The 25,951-nt window shown below is 35.5% G+C and overlaps 1 protein-coding gene across 3 annotated transcripts in view; it reads left to right on the top strand.

Moving 5' to 3' along the window:
- SKAP2 (src kinase associated phosphoprotein 2) overlaps positions 1 to 16,989 on the top strand; it is a 200,593-nt gene extending 183,604 nt beyond the window's left edge. For 2 of the 3 annotated variants that reach the window (XM_005549938.5, XM_065542181.2), the window contains exons 12-13: positions 13,871 to 13,972; positions 14,409 to 16,989. In XM_005549938.5, the coding sequence (XP_005549995.1) occupies positions 13,871 to 13,963 (93 nt within the window). In that variant the 3' untranslated portion in view covers positions 13,964 to 13,972; positions 14,409 to 16,989. Of the gene's footprint in view, positions 1 to 13,870; positions 13,973 to 14,346 lie in introns of all 3 variants that reach the window. The other variant, XM_015447613.4, reaches the window with a different exon arrangement.
- The last annotated feature ends 8,962 nt before the right edge of the window (positions 16,990 to 25,951 follow it).

The raw sequence follows: 25,951 nt of genomic DNA on the forward strand, positions 1-25,951 counted from the left end.
AAAAATTTCCCTCTGTCTACTTACAAGACTACTTTAGAAACAAAACAATTGAAATATAACTAGAAAAATGTCAAATCATAAGTCTAGAAGGTTGATGTGGCTTCTTTCTTGATTAGAGAAATATTTTGGACTTTTCAGAGAGATAGTATGACTTGTTAAATGCAGAAGACAATTTGGAAAGAAGGTCACATACTGAATTTTAACACTAGATGGCTGGTGCATAAAATCATAACACAGAGAATCATCGAATGTTAGAGTGATGAGTCTCCATGATGATAATCTAATTCTTGGTTTTATAGATGAAGGAACTTGGGTCAAGAAAATGCCAGAGTCATGACTTGAGCTGTGCCTTGACTCCCAGACCAGTGCTTTTCCCTTTGTTTTCTTTCCTGTGCCCTTTCCTTCCTTCCTTCCCTCCTTTCTTCCTTCCTTCCTTCCTTCCTTCCTTCCTTCCTTCCTTCCTTCCTTCCTTCCTTCCTTCCTGCCTCCCTCCCTCCCTCCCTCCCTCCCTCCCTCCCTCCCTTCCATCATAAAGCACCTGCAGTGTGCCAGGACCCATTCTGACAACTGTGATAAAATAAATAAAGCTGACTGTGATAATTGCTAGTTAGGGTGCCCAAAGCTAAGACTGGTCACTTTATTTCTCTCAGTCTTCTGCTCATTAGCGTGGAGTTTTGTTACTGTTGTTCCAGAAAGATGTTTTAGGTTCTTGGACGCTATAGATAGTTACGTCACAACTCTTGATTAAGTCTGTTATTGAGCATTAAATTGTCCTGAGTTAAGATGACAGCTTTTTGAGTTAATTACTTAATAAAGCAGTCAAACTGATTAGTTTCAGCTCCTGTCAAGAAACTTTCTTGGAATCATTCCTAAATTTATATAGCCCACAGTCTTTTTAAAACCAATTTAGCTGCAATTGTGTATAAAACTAAAACGTTGATTAGATTTCACTTGCGAGTTCAGATTATAGGAGTGAGTGGCATATAGCCATTATACTCCTTTTGTAAATATGAAATTTATAAAGCCCATGTAGATCTATTTGTAAAACCTTCTTTTTGAATCAGGTTGTCTTTGTTGCTGAAAGCCTAGGTAGAGCACCAGCTTCCAGAACTGGCTGTGAAACAAGCAACCATAGGCATATCTTATTTCTACTGTTGCCTCAGGAAAAAATTTTTGGTTAACATGAAATTAAAAGTATAATCATAGGTATGTATCATACTTTTAGGATTCCGAAGGAGGCAGTTCCTATTTTATGTAAACTAATTCTATTTGTGAAGCCTGATTGGAGAACAAAGGTTAAAGATGTTCCAGCCCATGGAAAGCACATACTTCCATCTAACATTTTTAAATGCTATTATTTGGGAGAGAGCTGATCAAAAGTACTTCCTCTGCCAGTGTTTTGCAAGGCTTGAAGTTTCACCATCATGATCATATTTATTAAGGGCCTTCTAGAGATGAGTAATCTACCCAGGGTTCATTTTGGTGTTTGAAAAAAGAGCCAAGAAAGAAGACCGTGTTAGCCAGCACATTATTACCTTTGGCTGAATAAGGTTCAGTGTTCATCGTTACCCAGCTGTGGACCTAGTGGAATTAACCTGGTAAATCTTGGTGAGGGTAAAAAGGAGAGGACATTTAGCTTTCCCTTGATGAGATTTGGACATATTCTGAGCTATTGATGGGTATCTTGGCTGCAAATAGACAGGTTGCTTTGGATTGAGTATATATTTGTGAAGACTTACTTCCCCACCTTCCTTCAGACAGGTTCAGCTAGGAATCTCTTGAGACTTTCTAGTAGTCTTTATTGACTTGGCCTTCCAGTTTTATCAAAACTTTGGCAAACTCAGACTGTAAGTTAATACCATAAATTCATTTAATATGTGAATAACTGCAATTTTGAATGCTTGATATTATTACAAATTAAGTACAATTAGTATAGAAATCACTAGCGTTTTTAGATGTCTCGCAATGTGTTTAATTGAGTTTTTCAGAGTTATATTTAGATTTTGTGATGATGGGATGAAATTTTACCTTTCAGTTTATTTTTTTACACCATCTAGTGGCTCAGAATGAGTGGTGCAGGTAATTGCAGCTATTGTACACAATCAAAATGGTGTCAAAAATTCAACTTTAAATCCAGCTATGGGTTATTACTTTCCTATTTCATGTCAATAAATTATTAGCATTAATCATGAAAAACTTTGTTCATCATTCTGAATTAAATATAGAAATTGTATATATAAAGAAGAATACATTTTAAGGATTCTGAAATAGTATTTGTAGAGATATAGAAAATGTGTACTTTGTAAAGAAATTAATGCCATGACTTGTCTATTAATAATAAATAAGAAAATTTAAAAGATTTTAAAGATATGCAGCTTTCTTTTAGTAATGGACTCATTTATAATTTGAAATACCAAATTATCACTGTTTGATTTATCCTCTAGAAGTGTGTCAATTCTGAAAATATTCTTTAAAAAGGCAACACAAAATAGTTTAAGAAAAGATGCATACTTTCAATATAAATTAACATTTAGACAAAACAGGAAATAAAATCCCATGCAATATAATGAAGAGTGTTTTAATTTTGTTTGTTTGTTTGTTTGTTTGAGATGGAGTCTCACTCTGTCGCCCAGGCTGGAGTGCAATGGCACGATTTCAACTCGCTGTAACTCTCGCCTCCCAGGTTTAAGCGATTCTCCTGCCTCAGCCTCCCAAGTAGCTGGGATTACAGGCGTGTGCGACCACACCCAGCTAATTTTTGCATTTTTAGTAGAGATGGGGTTTCACTATTTTGGTCAGGCTAGTCTGGAACTCCTGACCTCAGGTGATCTGCCCGCCTTGGCCTCCCAAAGTGCTGGGATTACAGGCATGAGCTTCTGCGCCCGGCAAATGTTTTAATTTTGTAAATGTAATAGCAGAAAAACATTTAACTAGCTTGGGGATTAGGTTGTTTTCACTTAAAAATCACTATAGAAATATAGTTTTATTTGAAAATTCAATATATTGTCTTCTGTTTTGCAAGAAAGCCTCGATGGAATGTTAGCTGCACTCAGTCAACCTGGGGGTGATTTGTTTATTTTAGACCTCTTTTGAAAGTTATACAAATCTTAGCCTTTATTTTTTATTTTTCTTCCGGAGCAAATCAAATGTTGCAATAAAGAAAGAAGAGTAGGCAGAAACTATGCCCTTTCCCCTTCCCTTTATAACATTTTCCAATTAGCAGCTATCATGTGACCCCTGGCTGAGATAGCCCCTCCTTCAAAGTGTCCAGCATTTTCTTAGGTTTCACCTTTGAACCTCACTAATAATAAATCTAAACACCGCCTGCCTTAAAAGGCAAGCCAGTAACTTTTTGCTTTATACTTCTATTCACATAGGGTTGCTGCTATTTTTTTATGTGTTAAAATTAAAAGCTTCAGTAGTTCAATGGAGATTTGGAAATCTCTTTTTTCTCTTAAAAAATGGAGCAAATTTATAAAGACTGATGAAAGCAGAATTTGTGATTTTAATGACAGTTGCATTGTTAATGAATTAACAATTGGTTTCAGATTCATTTGATAGGGGGAAATCATATTTGAGGTAGAAAACCTGTATCTCCTTAAGAAATTGGGTTGTTTAAAATAATGCTAAGTATTTTTATTAGTTTTCATTTCATTTTTACTACCACTAAATAAAACAGGAACATAGTATTATAGCTAATAGTATTTTCCTAGAAGCATGTTTGTGAAATTTTATCATTTTAATAGCAGGATCCAGATGATATAGCAATAGGTATATTCCGAGGTCCCAAATGCCTTTTTGGTTATGTTATTCTGTCTTGCTGTTCTGGATTTCTATCCTCTGTTAGTTTATCTTTCAATCTGTACTCATCAATAAATTGCTAACCACATTCTTATACTTACTTTTAAAGCAATAAATTATTTTTAGAGATTTAATAACAGGCAAGCTACACTTCAGAAAAGAGGCACACTATGATATTAAAAGAAAAATGAGAGTTAAGAATTCTGGAATATTTTATCTAGTCTAGGGCATATGCAACCAGCTTTGCAGCCTTTGAGAAACTTTTTATTAAGTCAAACACAGGAAATGTAGGTGAAGACTGTGGTCACCAATGTGCAATAAAAGGGTACTTTTTGGTGTATATTGGTTGGAGTTTCAAGCTGTACCTCCCTTTATATCTGTTTGGTTGACTTTTTCCAGTGATTGGTGAATTGTGACTGTCATTGACCATTTGCTTCTCATTGTAAGAATGTAAAGATTAAGTTACTGTGGCTTTTTTTGGCTTCAAACCTATGCTAATAAATGAAAGTCTTGTTGCGCTCTACTGGCAGAGGGAAATAAGTTACTTTTTAGCTGTCTTAGTTTTTAATTTGTAACCATATGACCCAGTATGCCACAAATAGCATGGCCAACTGCTGCAGAGTAACTAGGACATCTGAATATGGGACATGCATTGTTGACAGTAAGCTAGCTCCAAAATGTTATATTTTATAGCCTTTTGATAAGAAGTAGTGTTTGTATTCGTGCTTGCATTTGTTTGGTCTGATGACATTTAGTTTCTATGCTGTCAGTATGGATGTATGGTCTAGGGCACAGTGGAAACATTAACCAGACCAACCTCCTATTTAGTACCCATCTCCTCCTAGTAGGGAAAAGCAGTTTATGGACACAACACCATGTCAGAAAATGTTCTAGTTCTACTCATAGGACTCCTCTTGTTATCTATTTGTGAACGACATGCTTAAGTACTTCCCTACTTTCTCTTACATAAATTGGAGGAAACATTCCAGAAAAATGTTGGCAGATGAAAGCAAAAGGTACTTATAGGAGGCAGGCTGGCAGCTTCAGCCCTTGCAATGGCCTGAGAGGTACAGGAAAAGCCAGAAGGCAGTGTCAGAGAGGCAAGGTGAGCAGAGGTGGCAGTGGAGAGAGCTGCTTTGGAAAGGAGCCCACCTGCAAGGCCTATGTGATTTACTTCAGCATGAATAACCAAGAGTTTGGCAGCAGCAAAACAAAACCTTAAAGAAAAGCACTATGTTGATATATATTTTTTTAAATTCTCAGTTGAACAATTCATGATTTCAGCCTTGAAAATCAGGAACTCCCTCAGTGTGTATAGCATACTTTCACTCGTTTGAGATGTCTTCTTCCTCATCCCTTTAGAACATGGAGCTAGATATTCCAGGGAAATCATTCAGCACAGAGACTGGACTACTGATTAAGAAAAGTTTGAATCGATGTTTAGTAAATTATAGATAAGTGACAGATGTTCATCATTGAGTATTCAACTATCAAGGAACAACCAGCATACCACGTGTTTTGGCTCACTCCTGTAATCCCAGCACTTTGGGAGGCCGAGGCAGGAGGATCACTTGAAGTCCGGAGCTCAAGACCAACCTGGCCAACATGGTGAAACCCTGTCTCTATTAAAAATAGAAAAATTAGCTGGGCATGATGGTGTGCACCTGTAGTCCCAGCTACTTGGGAAGCTGAGGCAGGAGAATCACTTAAACCTGGGAAGTAGAGGTTGCAGTGAGCTGAGATCGCACCACTGCACTCCAGCCTGGGTGACAGAGCATGCCTCCATCTCAAAAAAAAAAAAAAAGAACAACTAGTTAAAATTGTAATAAATAAAATGTTATATTCCTCAAATACTTGTTCTTTTTGGAAGATAAGATTATTTTTGGAAGAACAGGGTGGAGACTTGCTCATAAAAATCAGATTGCCTTATATTGCATCCCAAAGTACTCTGTTTTTTTGTTATTGCCATAATACTTTGCTATACCAATTAGTGGGCAGGGATGGGAAGAGGGAAGGAAAAAGTGTTTATTGAGCATTTACAATGTCCTGTTCTAGGTACTTAATATGCTTTCACACATATAATTAATATAATAACCCTGTGAAATAGATGATGTTATAATTTTACAGATGAGGAAACTGATGCCCAGTAAGGTTATTATGGAAATTATCTGAGGATACGCAGCTATTAAGTGCCTTCTCCAGGTATCAATACAGTTCTGACCCTAAAGCCTTTTCTCTTTCTACTTTGCTACACTTAAGTGGGACTTGATTAGGACTTTAACTTCTTTTCTATATCAGAGGTTAATTGTAATTATCACATCCCAGTTCTAAACAGCGAACCATGTTATTGACAGTATCTTTTACATAATTAAATCTTGTATAGATGGTCAAAATTATTTCATTTTCTAATCAAATATTTGGTGAACACTCATGCAAAGTACTATTTGAACAGGATCCAGAAAAGCCACAAACTGTTATTCAAGGAGACTACAATTAAGTCGAAGAGAAGACCAATGCATAAAATAGATAATAGCAATAAAACACAATGTAGGGTATCAGTGTTGTAGTCCTGGAGAATCCCAGAAAAAAGGGAAGTCAGTAAGTACTGGAGTAAGTAAGTAAGGAAAGATTCATAGGAAATGGAACTTGAACTGGAACTTTATGTATGAATGGAGTTTATTCATTTAACAAATATGAATGCATATTTTCTGTGTCTATTACGTATAAAACCCAGAAGAACAGCTATGCTATGGAAAGGGTGGATGGCTGTATTGATGAAAGGGGAGCATAGAGCCAATAGACATCATCATTGATTCAGGATCACTTCTTTTTTTTTTTTTTTTTTTTTTTTTTGAGACAGAGTCTTGCTCTGTCACCTAGGCTGGAGTGCAGTGTTGCAATCTTGGCTCACTCCAACCTCTGCCTCCTAGGTTCAAGCGATTCTTCTGCCTCAGCCTCCCAAGTAGCTGGGATTACAGGCTCCTGCCACCATGCCCGGCTAATTTTTTGTGTTTTTAGTAGAGATGGGGTTTCACCATGTTGGCCAGGCTGGTCTCGAACTCCTAACTTTAGGCGATCCTCCTGCCTTGGCCTCCCAAAGTGTGGGGATTACAGACATGAGCCAGCACGCCTGGCCAGAATCACTTCTCTTTCCTTACCTTGGAGAATGGTAGGCAGCCAGAGAAACCCTGTGAGAAACCAAATCAACCTGATGTTTCCAAGCTAGTTTTTCTATAGCAACTTACACCACTTTTCCCTTATCTTCTCCTGTACCTTTTGTGTTAACCACACTCAACTACTTACTCTTCCCTGAACACAGCACATTCTTTTATCTCTGCAGGTCTTCATGCCTTCCATGTATTGCTCCTTTCATTATTCCTTCTGGAGTCTCAGCCCAGCTGTCACTTTCTATGTAAAGCCTCTCAGATCCTGCTATAGGATTAGTTGCTTCTCTTTTTACACATTTTTTTCCCTCTCTTACCTAACATTCAATATGATGATTACCTGTTTCTCTGGCTTTCTGTCTAAACTTTGAACTTCTTGAGGTAGACACTGTGTCTTAAGTATTTTTGTATCCCAATATGTTAACAGTATGGCAGGTGGATGTTTACTATGCGTTTACCAAAATACAGTTAACAACAGGAAATAATCTTGACTTCTTAAAAGAACTTAGAATGATAGGATCATAGAGTGAGGGGGACCTTAGTGCTAACCCTTCACTTTATAGATAAATAAATCGAGGCTCAACATAATAGGGGAAAAAGAAATAAAAGCCCAAAGGAAAAATGGACCACTCCTATAGAAACCTCAAAAGACAATGGTGTTTCTGCGGTTGTACTTCCACCTTGGCCCTGAACTTCTTGGCAGCCAAACCAAAAAAGGGAGAGATGGGAGCTAATAATTTCTTTTAATCGTAAAGGAAGGATCTTGGCTTTTCCCAGCACTGGCTGCTTAAATGTTCTCACATGAATCTGCCCTGAATATCTGACCTCAACAACTTTGTATAAATAAGTGCATAAGTAGCAGGTATTGGCCCCAACAAAAACTTTTCATAGTAAATATAATAAAAGATTTTATAAAGGTAATTCTGTGAAGGTCCAAATATATAATAATTAGGCTTATTGATTTATATTAAGTACATAACTACACTGTTGTAGAGTCTCAATGAAGAATATAAACAAAAAAGTCATCCCTGAAGAAACTTTGGGATCGCCCAAGGTCACAAAGCTAGATAGCAACAGAGCTAGGATGAGACTCTGTATCTTCTGAGAAGATAAGAAGGAGGAGCTAAAAAAAAACCAGGAGATTTTCCATTCTACCCGTCATACTATTTTTTGCCTTTGCAGAATTCTGTCTTAACTTCTTTCAGTGCTTACAAGTAAATTAAACTGAATTCATTTTTTCCAAGAACTGGAATTAGTTGGTCCCTGTTCCAATGTGGACAAATACCTTCTTTCTGCACATGGGATTTAAGCTTTTTAGACAAGGCACATCCCATGTAGTGCATTTGAAAACATGGTGGCAACAGCCTGCCATAGGTGGGAACAGCATGCTCCTTCAGATCGCCCACTCAGCTACACGTAAATGCTTCAGAACAAATGCTTGTTTAGTCACTACTACAATTCTTTAACTATGTCTAATATACACAAAAGAAAATATATTACTATTGGAAATTACATTTTTAAAGAAAATATTTAGGATAGTCAACTAGTGCATCATCCAAAATGAAGACTTAGTCTATTTCATCATCCAGTACGTATTTATGGAACATCTTTTATATGGCCTGCAGTGGGAGGCATACAGTTAAGTGCACATCCTTCCCCTGATCTTAATGAGTTTGTACTTTATTTTAGTTGAAGGAATAAAACTAATGTACGTAAAATCTACTGAGGAATAAATGCTTGGCTTGAAATGAGAGATATAAATATGGATTAGCTAATTCAGAGAAAATTTCATGACAACTGAGTTAGTCAGGTCTTAGTCATTGGACAGGATTTGGCTGAGGGAGAGGAGATGTCTCTGGGAAGCGAGCACTACATACAGAGGTAGAATGAGTGTAGTGCAGAAGGTTGTACTGTGCCGGCTAGAACAGTGACAGGAAAAGGTTGCTAGCAGGGTGGAAACAAGCTAAAGTCTATAGTTAATGCGGTGGAGAGTTAGTGTAAGTTCTTGAGCAGCAGGGTAAACTGATGAAAAGAGTTCCTGGAAAGAACAGAGAGGTAGCAGTGATAATGCAGTAATCCAGGGCAAGGTGATGAAGGCCTGAATTAGTGGTGCCAGTGAGAATAAAGTGGAATGGATGAACCTGAGAACAGTTAATAGAGTCATGTATCGGTGGGTAAAATACTGTACACTGTATACCAAAGTCACTCTCTACTGAGCATGACATGGTCTTCTTTGCTTAACATTATCTGCGAATCATCAGTCTGAATGTCAGTTTTTACTCTATGATATTGTAACTGTCGACTTTGTAGAAAATGGAATTAAATATATCATGACTCAGGGATATAAACTAAAATTTGTTATGAGAATTAAATTCTTACTGTCCGCTTCCTTGTCTTTGTCTCTCTTGCTTTAAAAATGGAGTAGACAATGCAAGGAAGAAAAACAGTACACCACTAGGGAACTTAGTGTCTTCAGTCAGGTTCCTGAATGGTGGTGCTCAAACATCATGGAGGTCCTTAAAGATTGTGTCAGTTTCCTCATTTAACAAGTTAGGAATCTAAGATTCAGGTAGTTAATGTGTAGATAGTAATAGTAAAACACCGAGGTTGTGCAGTTCCTGTTGTGCATTTTAAAGATAACCTTTTGAAACGATGGATGTATGAGAAATGAGAAGATTCTTACAAAGTTTCTAATAAGAGTTAATAAAAAAGAGACTAAAGAGGTAGCCTTGATGAAAGTATTTATACACTTTAAATAGGTATCTAGTCTTCATAGTACTACAGTGTTTATGAATAAAGATATCACAATGAAGAATACTTAGAAAACAACAGTCAAGTCCATTGGTTCTTAAACTTGCTGTATTTTATATTTTGTGAATAAAATTACTTTCATTTTCACAAAAGGCTGGTGTGTTTTGAAGCACAGATACATGTTTGGAAAAAGGACACAAAATTTTTTTAACATTGCAAACACCTGTTGCTTTCAAATACATCGGTAACTAATTTCTGAAAGGGTTAGCACATTATTAAATTTTATTAATGTTTTAGGTTGCTGTTAAGTCAGCATTCTTTTACCATATCATTGGCAGAAAGTGGATTAACATACTCGATAAATGACAGTCATGGTGGAAAAAGATTTCAGTAAATATTGGGCCTTATTTAAGTGTAAAATAATATTCCAGCAGAGAAAGAAGATTTAGTTAATGAGTAAATACTACTATTATGTTGGATAAAGTCTCTGTTTCACTTTGTCATAACTAGTCCTTTTTCCTGCCTTCTTACCCAGTCACTCTTACTGCTCAATAAATATTAATTGGGGCCTAAAATTTCAACTACAAAATAAAACAAACAAAATGATTATAGTGGTATGAAAATTGAAAACATGGGAGTTAGATCACAAGCATTCACTACCGCCTTACGATTATTTTCTCAGATTACTGGGCAAGTTTGGCTTTTGTTTGCTTCTTTGATTGCCACACTACATTTTGCCTTGAAGCCATCCATTTTGCAGATACTGAATTTCTTTTGAGTACTATTTTTATACAATAAGCATCACTACACCTCTGGATCTTGATAGCATTACTGCGGGAGGAGAAAGCAGCTTTGTGTTAGTAATTACCTAACATTGTCAGAAGCTGACTGCAGGCCTCTTTCTAGTGATAACAGAATAACCGCATAATGTAGCTTTATAGCACATGATTAATAGAAAATAATTACACGTCCTACAAAGGGATGCAATATTTCTTATAAATTGACTAGAATGGTTTCCTGTAGATTAAAGGACTCTTCATTATTTTATCAGTCCTCCTGAAGTACAGTCACTTGCCTATGTTAGCATTTCAGTTGATGTTAAGAGCTGAATAGGTGAAGGATACCAGATGGCAGACCTCCTTGTACCTGAGACCTTGTGTTCCATAAAGATTACGTGATGCTTCCTAACCTTTCAAAGATTTAGACAACAGCCTGGCATGGTTTGTCTTTTTATTTTTTGTTTGCTAAGAAGATAAAGTTTGAGAGTTTTCCTTTTTGTTTTTTAAATGATGCACCTGTGACTTTATAGAACAATACTATAATTAGTTTGTGGACTGGAAAACAACATTGTATCAGTTGCATTATTTTCCACTGTAAGTAATATATTATTCATAATCACATTTGTTTGGGGGCGGAAAAGAGAAAAGGCAAAGACGGGCAGATTTTCTTTTTCAGAAGGAAACCTTGTATGATATTGAATGTTCAGGCCAAAGTTTAGAATACTGTACTCCAAGAAGCATTTTCATTCCAATTTATAGGCAGCAAATGGTTTAATTGGGATTCATGTTGCTCAGGAGGCTCATACAGAGAATGATAATGATAAAAGTAAAAAGCTCCTGTATTTGCAGTCTTGTCAACATACTCTAATGGCTGCAGTGTAAATCCATAAATTTGCCTCCTGTATTTTTACCTCACTATATTTGATCATAATGCATTAATCCAAACAGGAATATAATTTGCAATTCTTTACAAATATAAGGTAATAAATATTCTGGTTTTTAGTTTTACCTTTTCTGATTTAAATCTGATATTTTAGAGTATTTTTATGAAGTGTATATTTCCTATGTTTTTCAATTATTTTAAATTAAGTGAAGCATTTAAGATTATTTTAGTCTAAACCTTTTTTTCTCCCTAGAGTGTTACTTTTAAGGGATTTGTTCATAGTTGATTAAGCTCCTCCCTGCTGTTTACCACTATGCTTTGTAGTTAATAAATCTTACTATTCTACCGTAGCACAGAATTCTCTCGACTGTGAAGTCTGCCCTTGTTGATGTGATTTCTTGGGAACTAATTTCTTAAATTTGGGTGTGAGCAGCTTTTTGAAAATGATAACATGCCTTTAATTGATAGCACAGACTATGACCAAAGTAGAATATTATAAAGTAATAACTTTCTGGCTTGTAATTTGAATCGAAGCATTGACCCCCAGATTGAGGGCCATTCTCTGGAAGCAAGTTTAAGCCAATAACATGTCCTCTCATTGAATGTTTTCTGTGTCTGTCGTTGGGGAGCAGGAGGCTAGTTCATTTTCTCATTCCAAATAATCAGTTTAAAAATCTTACGTTAGCATTGAGTGAGAGCTTTAACACTCAGACCTACCCTGTCAATTATCCAGTTTGAAATCTTACAGTAGTCTGTGAAACTGTTAAGTACCGTGTGTTTTTTAAGCATTAGGCTGTAATTGTATTCGTTGCCTTAAAATTAGAAAAGGGCAGTTTTATTAGGTACCTATTAAGATATAATGGTTGCTAATCATGACTTTCAGTAAGTTAGTATTTTCTTCTGATAAATATGTCCTGCATAGATTATAGCCATCATTGGGTTCTGGGCGTCAGAGTATCCTCGTTGCTTAGTTGTCCACTAAGTTCACACTATCAGTGAACTTTAAAAGTTTAAAACTTAAAATCTTGAGTTTACTGCCTCACAAGCCAGAGCTGTGCCCTCAGTAGAATAACAATTGCAGGAGTGGTCTTTTCTCCCCTCTCCCCCTCCACTGTGTTCTTCCAATAAACCTAATCCCGATACTGCCCACTGTTTGAAAAAGTGCCTATGGATTTTATCCTATAATCTATTGATAGACTACATATCAATACATACACGCTAATGTAATGCTACATTTCTATTAAAGAATTGCATAATTTTCCTTTCTGATGGTCAGTAGCATACTAATCAATACAAATGTTAAGTCTGTACTAGTATTAACATTCCCTCCCCACATATAACTCAATATACATATGCACATTTATCTATGACTCAGATGCTGGAAAATCATAACCTGTTAAATTACTTTTGGGATTGATGTTAAAAATTTGTCTTATATGAAAAATTAAATTTGAGCACTACAGTGCTTGTGAAGAGTATTGCTTTTGGAAGATATTATTCTTGAAACTTGTAATTCATTTTACTTTGTTTGTATCTCACTGCACATAAATAAATTTGAGATAAAAATACATTAGTCAATCTGGCAGACATATGAGACTGGTTATGGAGTATTCACAATGCCTAAAGCAGTGGTGTATCTGTCAAAGGAGGAAAAAGTGGGAGAAAAGGAGGCATAGGTTTTTTTTATCTCAGGTTGCAAAGTAAATGCAGAGGTGACTCATCAACCACTCTGTTTTAGAGCTAGATTAATATTTTGCCTTTATAACTTGCGATACTTTTATTTCCTATTGATCTTCCACTATAAGGGTGACTCTAACACCACCTTTAAATTCCTTCTACCTATCCTTTATCTAAGGTAGTTTATGGCCAATCATAAAGGAATAATAAATGCCTTAGGGAAACTATTTTAAAGGAACCTGTTTGTGAATTATTTTTTAAGCATTTTTTTGGTATTATTAGTGTTTCCTTATTCTCTAATTTATCTGTTAAAGTGTGTATATTAGATTTTCTTGAGAAGGGGCAGACCTCTGTCAACATTCTAAATCATTTTAAGTCATATAAGTTTAAGAAATAAGTAGTTTATTGTAAAAAAAACTTTATCCTTGCTAGATGATAAGCTTCTTGAAGGCAAATATAATAGCTTAAGGATCCTGGCTTTAACCTTCTATAGCCTCTAAAGGTGTCCCCAGGCTTTGTGGAGAGAGGGTGTCCCCGAGAGAAGGCTTCCTGAGGTAGTTTCATTTTCTAGGTTTTCATCATGAGTGATTGTTTCTGTGCCCAGTAATAAACAGGCTTTGTGTTATACCTTAATTTAAATCGTTGCCTAACAGCATTTTAAAGTGTCCAGAAACAAAAAGATGAAAATGTTTACATTTGCAGCTCAAGTTCTTTTAACTTTATAAATAGAAATAACATTTCTAAGAAGTTGCATACAAACGACATTGTACTTAACACCAGTCTAAAGGTTAATATTGCATATTGTTTTCAATTAGGAATACAATAGATACGGCTGGTGGGTAGGAGAAATGAAGGGAGCCATTGGCTTGGTGCCTAAAGCCTACATAATGGAGATGTATGATATTTGAGAGTCCTGGGTAAGTACATTTTAATCCAATATTCTGTAATAGCTCATATGTTCTCTTGGTCTCTTCGTTATGAGTCTTTTTCCTTTTAAAAGTCTTTAGAGTTTTCTGATAACACAAAGATTGTGCCCCCAAATCTTTTTTGTTTTATTTGATCTGATTTAATTTTTAAAATAAGAATTTTTTGAATAAAAACTTCTTGGAATTTACTTTGGAAATGAATAGATTATTTAGAGAAAGTTCCTTTGATAGTAACCAGCTGTTTTCCCAAACTTCCTCCTTTTCAGTAAAATACCACTTTTTATGGCCTTTCTGAAGAGTTGAATTGACAAAATGTTCAGTAAAAATACATTTTTCCTTGGCTAAAAGTGTAATTTTTTTTTAAGCAGGAAAAATCAAGTTTCAACTGAATCAAAAATTAAAATGCAGCTTTCCCTTTCTTCTGCAGAAAAGGAAAATTCTTCTGCTTGTCTGCAAATGCTTTGGATTTAGAAGTATCATGAAAGCATGGGTGACAGCTCCTAACCTCTCCTTGTTTTGTTAAACATTACTTGTCTTTAACTGTTATTTTATGCAGTCGCTCATTAAAATATTCCTCTGATGTGAAATTAAATGAAGGGTATGAATGTAAATTAGATGCAACCAGTAAAGTTATACCTGTTGCTATTTTGCAAAGAAATAATTATAGTTTTTATTTACCCATTTGATTTGTGTGAAGAATTCATCACTATTTTATACATACCGTGTAGTCTACTATAGTATAGTAGGCTACTATTGCTACTTCTGGTGTGAGTTGTAATGTTTCTTAATCATTGGAAATCAATTATTTTTAGAGTGTAGTATATAATTTCATAGCATTTTAAATTTAATGTATCATGCAAGTTTTTTTGGTTGATGCTAAATAATGTGGTTGCTAAACAAAGAATGCTAAAGAATGTTCAAGCTTTGTAGGTAACTTTATTGTTATTATTTATTTTCACACATTTACTTCCTATTAAATACAGCCACAAGAAAGAAAAAATGATGGAGTTGCAAATGGCAGTGTGCTGTCACCTGCAACACAAGTACATACCAGAAGTATGACTCATGCAAAGCATTTTATCATACAAATATCCTGGTGCGATGATGGGCCTGGCAACATTTTCTACTGTACTTTTGTTTAAATTTAATGAAACAAAAAATTCATAAGAAATTCCATCCTACCAGTAACAAAATGGTATAAAGAATCTCCCAGCCTGGCCAACATGGTGAAACCCCGTCTCTACCAAAAAGTAGCCAGGTAGTATGCGCCTGTAGTTCCAGCTACTTGGGAGGCCGAGGCACGAGAATTGCTTGAACAAAGGAGGCAGAGGTTGCAGTGAGCCAAGATCGCGCCATTGTACTCCAGCCTGGGCGACAGAGTGAGACTCCATCTCAAAAAAAAAAAAAACAACAACCAGAATCTCAATGTATTCTCAAAGTAAAAAGGCATAACCAAGCATCTCTTATCTTGCCTTATTGCTATCCTATGTACGTCCCATTGCAGAACAGCAGATTTGAGATTTTTCTATATACTTCAGAGCACTGAAAAGAAAAGAAGAGTTTGGAGAGGAGAGTGTAGAAATCCCAATGGTAGCATGTACCAACAGGTGAGCAGAAAGGTAGTTTTAGCCTGACATTTGAGTTATACTCTGTGCTGCCTGAGCAAGATTTATGGAATCATATAATTACCTTTTCATGTATATTTGAAATCAGAGGTGTTTAAAATGTCTGTGAGATACCAATATAGCCTTAACATATGTCAAAATGCATTGCTGATTAATTATTTGGAATACACATAAACTGCTAATATTGAATCATTACTTATCAAGTATTATCTTTTTGGAACTTTTCAATATCTTTGCTTTATAAAGATTCTAACCATGCATCTGAGCTGGTAATATTTTAAAATCTCCATTATTTGTGTAAAACTGTTTATAAGCAGTGTTTGAGAGGGTCTGTTTTACCATTATCCCCTCAATATCATGATCATCCAATCTCAAATGTAAAAAAAAAAAAAAAAAAGGAATTTGATTTTAGGGATTGTGAGTAAACAAGTTTATATATATAGACATTGTGAAGTTGAAGTTTTCAGAAATTACATTTGTGCAGTTGTTACCTTTTCCTCACATAGTGTCATGGAAATAGACTGAAATCATCTTGGCAAAAGTTGGACAACCAAAGACGAATTTAGTGGACTGGTTTTCAAAACTTGAGCAGCTGAAAAGCAAAAGCCGTTGTTTTCAATGACAATGTAGCCTTTGTAGATTTGGGTTTGTGCTTTGGGCTGAAAAGTTTTTAGTCCTAGGCCAGTAGATGGCAGCAGCTTTTCATTGCAGACAAAACCACTTGAAACCCCTCCCCCATGGCACAAACTCGCCCATGATGGAAAGAGTTTAGATCTCTGCCTCCTTTTACAGTTAATCCAGGAGAGGGAGTCCTTTGCCAAGTGATGACCAACAGTTCCAAGCCAGATAGTCTCATGAACAGTGACAATACAGAAATAAGGTGTTATTTCTGTTCAGAACTCCTCCGGCCTTTGTTCTTTTAAAACTTGAATATAGGTGGGAGACATAAGAAAGGAAACAAAAGACTTAAAACTGGAGTGACAAGACAAATAATCATTACTTTCAATTCATGACTGCTTTATATTCATTTGATGAAATCATTTGTATACAAACCAGGGAGAAACTTTTCTTTATACCCTTGACAATGTATCACTTACTCTTCAAGATCATAATAATATCATTAATACGAATTTAAACAACATGGCTTGTTAGAAAATACTCTAATTGCTATGGTCTCATTATGTTTGCTTAGCTTTTATTTGTTTTTCTGTGAACAGTTAGAGAGCTAATTTTTTTCAAAGGTGATTGTAAGTCATATTTTATATAGCATTTTGCTTGATTATTTGCTCTGTACTGAATTTGTACTCTATTGCCATTAGATCTTACAATAATGTTCCACTCTGCAAATTTTTAAGGTTCAAATAAAGTTTAATTGTTTGCAAACTGTTATGATGCTAATAATTCAACAGCCTGCTGTGTTACTAATGAAATTACTTTGTTATGATTAATTTGGAAAATAGTGTGTTGATTGTAGTAATTAAGCACAACAAGGTGAAGTAAATGATTCTAATGCCATCTGGCCTCCAAACTGAATGAAGAAATGAAATAGGGCTGTCATCTGAATTTATTCAAAGAAGTAAGGATAATACGAATGACTTTCATTGCTTTAGGATTTACACTTAACACAGCTCACTCCATTCTATTTTTGCCACTTTGCTGCATATGACACTTTCTTTTATGGAAAAAGAATGTCATTTAGTCCAGCAAGTGTTTTGAATACTTTGTTTTATTGTAAGCTGATTATTTTTACTGTGTGCTAATTTAATTACAGATAATTATGTGAAGTATTATAGGACCATGGGAAAAAAAATCACTTTTCAACCATGTGTAGGTGAAATCTATATATGTAGGATTTCATTACTGTTTTATGTTTTGTTTTGTTTCACTTTTGCTGTCAATACACAACCACTTTGAATATAGCCTTGCACAAAGAGTAGGGCATCCATTCAAATGTTTCTTAAACGTGTACAAAGGCTCACTCTTGGTTCTTATGATTTCTACTTTTTATATAATTTCATGTAATTTCTGCACCCTACTACTTGCTACTCATTCATAAACTGGTACTATCCAGGGTCATACTTTAAAATAGAACTGAGTTATATATTATGGATTCAGATTTGCAGTTCAGCCATTAGAAGAAAATTAACCCTAATGTGCATGTTGTTTAAGAGCTTGAACTTCATCAGTGAGACTGAGTGAAGCATTATGAGAATTTTTAAGTAAAGTTCTAAATTTCAGATAAATCAATCATTTGTATTTCATTTGTTGGAGTTACACACACCATATAGAGATCACTTTTACTTATCTTGAGTTTAATAGGTTCATGAATATTGAAAAGCAATCCACATGGTAAAGAAAGAGGTGGTGAAGAGTGAGGATCAACACATGATCAAGATATGGAAAACACAGCTTCACTCAAAGGTTGAAAGAATACTTTGTGTGTGTGTGTGTGTGTGTCTGTGTGTGTGTGTGTGTGTATACACTGTGTATATATATATAAAATAAAAACATTTGATGAATGTGACCTCATTTATCAGTAATATACTTAGTATTCAAAAATACAGAGAAACAAGCACTATATTGTTAAAATATTATTATAAAAGTTTAATAGATACTCAGATGCACAACAATTTATCCTCTGGATTGGAAACAAGAGATTTCTAGACATCTCAGCTTTAGCCAGTTTATTATATACCTACTGCCTTAGAGTTGAGTTCTTCCAGAATATGTGTTAGAACCCGTGATAGTATACTATTTTATGAGGAGATAAATACTTTAAAAATTATATGATCACAGTAGCATGGAATGACATTTTGTTAATGCTGTGTTTGAGTGGCTTTTTCTTGTTTCTGCTAGTAGAATCTGTTCTACCATTACTTATACACAAACATTTATTGCTAGCATGGTACACATTATATGGTGTGGATCCAGTAAATATTTGTTAATTAACTGATTTGGCACCCCACAATATCTCAAGACCTAAGATTTAAGAATAAAAGAACTTGACTAGTAAACTTAATAGTGAAAATGGCTTTATACAGTTAGTATATCCCGTAATACTATCAACAAGTAGGTTGGATTTTATTGTTATAACAGAATTGAGTGAGATTGTGAATAATAAGAATGCTGAATTGTGGTACATTGTCCTTAGATGTTTCCTTCTTTTCTTTCCTTGTGTTCAGTGTTGTGACCTCAAATAAGGGGCACAAGTGCCTCCTCAGGCACCTTGGGGCAAGTGATCTACTTTCACTTTGCAGTGAAGCATCCCAAATCACTGCTGCCCTGCATTCCACTTGGGTAATATCAGAGAAGCCTTTCCTGCATCTGATCTTGAAAGCATTCTAGCTGTTGCCTTGGGCAGATCAAAAATTTCTGCAAGTAAGTGGGATGTTTCACAGTTGCCGCCAAATCTAATCATAATTTAGCTTTTGTCCTTTTTGTTAACTTTTACTCCCTGTTTATTTAAAGTTGTATGATTACGTTAACTGGAGTGCTTTGAGTCCCCAAGATGAAAGGAACCGTAAATGCAGAAAGTCGCCTTAGTCATACTACTGCTCAGTTTAGGTCTTTGGTGTTGAGAGAGGTGGCTGGAAGTTGAGCAAGCCAAAACACTTGAATATGTGCAAAGGTATGAATATAGAAACTGCTCCCAAAGCCCATCTCTTAAGTACCTTTCCTAATGCTGGGACTTTAGAAGGTGTTTTCCTAGGTTTCTCTCCTGTTTTTTTGTTTTGTTTTGTTTTTTCCAGTTTTCTTTTTTGTTATCCTTTACTCAGAGAGGCAATATAGCACAGCCCTTGTCTGTTTTCTGTTTATTGGCCTCAACTTTCTAATATAAAAATATCACTCCTGCTAGAGTAAAAGCAGATGCCATTTTGTAGCTTGAACTGCAATTTACTTCTTGTTTAAGGAAAGTGTCACACAGGTACTCTCAAAGGAGAAAATTAATGACACTAGCGTATGCTGGTTAGAGACAGCTGCTTTCGTGGAAGAGAAAATTCCAACAAGTAAGCAGATTCCCGTACACTACCTTCCCCTCCCAGCTCCCATGGGAGTCTATTTAGAAAATCTTGTGTTCTTTATCACATCAAACATGATGATAACAATTTAACTAAGACTAGTAATAGTAATAGCTAACATTTACTGAGTGTTTACTATTTGTCATGCTGTGCACTTTTCATTCAATTCTTATAACAACCCTATGAAGTAAGTTCTGTTATTCATTATCATTTTCCCGATTAGGAAACAGGTTAAGTAATTTGTCTTCAAAGCCTTAGGGTAGTGAGTTACCCAGCCAAGCCTCATACCGGCCTCCTTCCCCTGAATTCAACACTATTCTGCTGTGCAGTACTGTGATGAATTCAAACCAAATGCTTACTTAGATTCTTTGCATATAATAGTCATACAACAAATGCTTGTTGACCACTAATGATGTCACCATTTCTATAAAATAATCTGAAGCACGTGAAAAGAATCATTCAATAATTGACCATTGGATAGCTGAATTTGGCTCACTAGTCAGCAAAGCATACCATGGTGATCATATATCCAAAGCAGCTGATCTGCAATGGAGAAGAAACTTCTATGCAGGAACACTTGACCTTCCAGTCCCGATGAAAATAGGAAGTCAATCAAAGCAGCAGAGTCCAGAGAGGACACCAAGCCAAAGCGACCCTTTTCTAAGGACCTTTTCCCATCCTTTCCACCTCCTCCAATGTGAAGCCCAGTAAAGGGACCAGCCGGGGGAGCCTTGAAGAGGACTGTAAATCCAGCTGCTTCTGTCTCAAATAATTGTTTTTTAGGGGATGGGTTTTAATTCATAGGTTTAAAAAAATGGTTTAAAGGATTATTAAACCGTACAATCAGTAAACTTCATTGTAAAACATGTATAATTTTGTAACCGAGTGATGGCAATGTCTGACATGACTTTTACTTGTTGAGATATGAATTTGTTTAAGAAGAATTTTCATTGGAATATCTGATACATAAGTACGTACAAGGTCTTATTCCATGGACACCCAAGTAGTGCCTTGTACTGGGCCTCATAAAGACTTCTGTTGTGTTTTTTGAAGAAATCCTTTTTAAATATTTTTGTACTTCAGTGATTGGAGGCTGAGGGGTGGGGAGAGTGAAAAGATTAAGAGATAAGTAAGGACTAACATTCACTACTAGGCTCCAGAATTTAACCAGAGAGGTGGTAAAATTGAGCCCTCTCACAGTCTAAAATATACCCTGTAGTACTGACTGTCTTATAGCCCAAGAGAAAGGGGTGTACTAAAGTTCCATTTTCAAGGGGTATTTCATTCTGTAGAGTTATTTGAAATGTTTCCATGCCGACTACTCAGAACATCATGCTTCTGAAGGACAAGGAGCGGATGACTGCATTATCCTGATCTCCAGCTGCCCACCAAGTAGATCTCAGTGGTGTAAAATAACCTGTCCCATCTAGGATACCCTACTAATTCCTAATTCCCAGGTCAAGCGCCTGTGGTCCGTAGAGTCTCTGTTGCTCCCTGCTTTCATCTCCTTGTGCCACTTTCCTCCTCCTCCTCAGGCTATTCCAAGGAGCTGGAATCATATGAGCCATGAGATGTTATAATTCTTACCGCTCTGCAGAGTTCACAATGTCAAGTATGCCCTCTACTTTCTGGGAATCCAGCAAAAAAACAAGATGTGTAACTGTGTGTTTATCCTGTTATAAGCATCCTGATTGAAAAACTGAAATGTAGCAATCTTGTGAGTGTGTGGTGTTATCTCCGTTGCTTTGTTTCAGTTGGTCAGCATATTTGCTTTATTCTTTATTATCGTCTCAGGGCTTGCTATTTTTCTTCCTATCTAATTAAATGATTCCATTTTGAATAAATTACATTTAAGTGCCATCCTGTGCAAGGGGTATTTCAAACATAGAATTTGACGTAGTCTTTCCCAAGTAGATTCATAGTCTAAATAAGATAGGGCATAAACACAGGGAAGGAGAAGGACAGCCGCATATAACCTTACCTTGGTACAGCTCTTAGCAGGTTAAGCCACTGGCAGTGTCCTAAGACATAAAAGGTTCTCTGATTTTGTGATATCTGAACCTTACGGATTATCTGGGAAACAAACTGGGAATCTTTTCTTCTGTATATATTTTTAAAAATAAACGGGGAGGGAAATGCAAGGGTTTCAGTATTGTTTCAGATAAGAATATTTATTTTTTTAAAAAATTCCAAAGTGCTTGTAGCTACTGAATTAAGTGTGAGGGGAAGCAAAGACCTGTGTATATGAATAATGTGAACATCTTTTACAGAGTTGCTACCAGTTATGGTAACATAACTCTGGAAGCTGAGAGTGACCCCCTACCCCTTTAGGAGTAAGGACTCTTTTTCCTTCAGTTGGGGACAGAGTTGTACCAGCAGTATTCAGCTGAAAGTGAGTAGTAGTAAGAACACTGGAACTGGAGTCAACCAAAATTCTAGTTTCACTCGCTAGTGCCTTGTGCCCTAGAATAGGTTTCCTTCCCTGCGGAATACCAGTGGTGCCTGTTCTCTCTGCCCTGTCAGGGTTGTGGTTAGGCTCAAGTGAGATTATGTTTAGAAGTGACTTGAAAAATCAATAGTAGTGTCAAACATGGCTTTCCTGCATTTAAAGATACGAGAACTGAAATGAAACAATGATCAAATAATGTCTCCTTCGCACCGAAAGCTAGCAAGGGAAAAAAATTTTGATACTCAGCATTGGCTGTAATACTACTTGAAATAATTGTAGTGAGCCCTTGGTATTATTATTTGTAGTAAAAATTGATGTAAATAATCCTAGAGGAGTTTGAGATTTGATTCTCCTTTAGTTTTCAATGCATTTTTAAATCAAGTCATTGGCTTCCAAGCTATGGTCAATTTCTGTTAATGGTGATTTTAATCACAGAGATGTTACTTCTGTCTATAAAGTTTCTAAATAAACTTTTCTCATGATATGTAAAACCACCAATCTGCTAATAATAGTCTTTAGGTGTATGTTGTTTGTAGTTGGTTGGACTTAGCAGAGAATTAATTTTTTTAAACTGACTTTCTAAGGAAAATTTTTGTACTGACTTCCTTTGCCCATTATCTAATCCTTTTATTAACTATTTCTTCCAGATGGGTATCTATGAATGTTTGTGTGTGAATACACACTTTCTAGTTAAAAAACATCAGATGCATATCTAGGAGTGACACAATTTTATTTTCTCTAATTAGCCTTGTAATATAGCTCTAATCTTGGTTTGTAGTTTATGAAAATATGGGGCTAGAAATAAGGGCAAACCAGAACCTCATTACATGTAACCTTAATGCTTTAATGTTATAACTTTAGGCAAAGCTAATAAAAGATGCAAAAGACTCTTAAATAATTTAAATTATCTAAAATATTGAGCATATTCCTTCAAATAATAATGGCTTTCATGATCTGATTTTTTAAAAATTCATTTCTCATGTGAATTACTTAGAAGATATCAAAGTAAGTTTGAGTTTATTTAAGATTATTAAGTATATTTGTTATGCAGAGTTGCCGAAGATTCCATTTTCCAGTCTAGCAATTGTAATCTATAGCGTGATGTAGTACATAACTCTGGTAACATCTGATGATGTCATGATAGTATAGAGTTAATTCTTAGCACTTCTCTTTAAAATGGTGCTTTATGATGTGATTGCTTGATTATTTTCAACCATTAGTCAATTCTATCAGCTTAAAAAAATAGACACATTGTGTACCTGCTATTACTGCTTTCTAAAATCCAAGCTTCTCTTACCATCTTAACCTTACCAATTTAAGCTGGGAAACTATTACTTTTATAATGTATTTATATTATTATCATTACATACTCTTTGATAAAGGAAAACAATGAGACTACATTAAATTGTGGCAACTGTGATTAAAGATAAGTCTGTTTTATAAACTTTTCCTAAATGATTAGAGAATTTCAAGCTATAATTATACCATCCTTTGCTTCTCCTAATGCTGTGATCTATAGCAATAAATACTCTATATTGATATTACTTAATTCTAATGGATGTATACTGAGGCTGGAAACATAGCTTAACATTTAGTGCCTTAATTTTTAAACAGTTTTGGAATTTTAAAAATTGATACAATTGCCTGAATATTCTTCTGTTATTGGACCCATTTCATGCTATAAGATTATTCTCATTTCACATCTTTCCTAAAGATTATTTTGTTCACAATGTATTTTTACTGACACTTCATTGCTATTTTTGCATAACTGAAAATCTGTCATTTTCATTTAGCTCAGTTTGGAAACATGAAAACTATATCAGAGCAACATATTAAAGATTAGTATAGAAACACACAAAAAATGAAAGAGCCACATAGAGATAAATTTAGTCAAATTATTCAAATGTGCCATTTTAATCCATTAATCTGGTTCGAGGCTGCTTAAGAGAAATATTTCTCTCTGAGTTTTTCTCTTAAAAAAAATGTTGAGAAGAGAAGCATCTCATCTAAAACAATTACCATGGGGTTTTTTGTTTTTTGAAGAAAAGGGTAAAGCAAGAGCTGCTGTAATGCTCTGCCATAGTTTATTCTTAGTCAAAAACAGATTGCCATTTACACACTAGGTATTAAAAGCTAGTTATAGTGATTAAAGGTTGTCTTTCTAATGCTGTGTATTAAGATATCCAACACAAAATTTATTTTCAACCTATTTTGGGGCCACGAGGGAAGTTGTTTTTCTTATGAAGGGAATTCTGTATTTTACTTCATTATTTATAAATATATATATATTTAAAACTATACACACACACATATAACTGGGAAGGGGAGAATGGGAGCTGGTTGTTTCTTTGAATCCTAATACAGTATGTCTTCTTAATGAACCTGCCGCATTGCCCAGAAAACAGCTCCCTGCAAATAAACATGCTAGAAGTGATTTAGCCACAATGTCCAGACTGTGTAAACATCTAATTATTACAATAAAATTGTCAATAAATTTACATTACTGCTCCCTTTTCAAACGTTAACCAACTTTTTCTTCACTTGATAAAAGGGCATAAATTGTATTTTTATGTGTTGGTGTTTTTGTTTTCATTACTTCTTGCTGCACTCTAGACAAAAGACCTCAAGCCTTAATGCCCTGAGTTATTCCTGGATGAAGAAAACTCCTACAGTTGTTTATTAATGTAATGTGCTGTGTTCCTTTCACGGTGAGATGGACATGGAGCCCTCACAATCTGATCTTTAGTCACGGCATTTTTTAAAAAGCCATAAAGCCTGTAGTATTGTAGTCACTGCAGCTTTAAGAGAGACACAAAGAATTAAGGCCCTTATAATCCACTATTAGAATGGGAATTTAAGTTACATTAGAAACAAAAGATAAAATGGCAAAATGCAATAATTTCCTTTAATAAAGATTATGTCCAGTTTTCAGAATTATGATATCATGTTGGACATAATTGTGGAATAAGCCCCCGCCCCACCAACACACGTATTTCTTATATAACTGGTACATTAACATTAGAAAAGCAGAGTGATATTGAATTCTAATGAGGTCTGGCCTATATGCTCTGCTAGGAGAAGAATGAGGATAATTCATTTGTATTCTACAAAGCACTTGGAAATCCACGCGCATCCCTGTGGCTTCAGCACGTGGTGCTGATCATCTGTTCCTACTTGGAGTTGTTGGGGGGGCGGGGGGGAGGTGGGTATTCATTGCTTTGAACAGCATCTGAGCTGGGGAAAATAGTTAACCACTTTCTTGCTAGCTGTTGTTTCCTAATGACTATTTAATATGGTTGCTCTATCTATGCATTTGCTTTACCTATTCTCTCAAGGATCTTAAAAATTGTGATGCCTGTGTTGGTGACAGTGCACCTCTGTAGAAGCCAAACAAAGAAAACGAAGTGAAATTCAGTAGGGTAAATGTGTTTTCACCATCCTCAGTAAACATGTCGGCTTTAAGTAAACAATCAGATGACGGTGAGGTATTTGTTCATTAAAAAAAAGAAGTCTGAAAAATGCTCCATTTGGTCTGATACTGGCTGTTCAGGAAAAACTGCATTCATTTGTGAGTCTTGCTGACATTCTGAGAAAACAGCCCATTTTGGAAACTTATATTTAGTAAAACCAAGGAATGAAAGATTTTAGCAAATTGCCACGTAAAATGATCTGCACAAAAAGGCACTGGGGAAGTGAGCTAAGGCCTGTGCCAAACAGATGGCACCCCCTGCTGTGTTTTTGATTGAAAAAGAAAGGTAACATTTGCAGCCACGTCAAAGAGACAGTGATCAGCTAAACAAATTGGTCTCCAAAGTACCCCATCGCTGGAGCAAACCCCGCTGCAGGGTACAAGCGAGGCTGTATTTCAAAATAATGC

The sequence above is a fragment of the Macaca fascicularis genome, chromosome 3, assembly GCF_037993035.2.
Source record: "Macaca fascicularis isolate 582-1 chromosome 3, T2T-MFA8v1.1".
Lineage (NCBI taxonomy): Eukaryota > Metazoa > Chordata > Mammalia > Primates > Cercopithecidae > Macaca > Macaca fascicularis.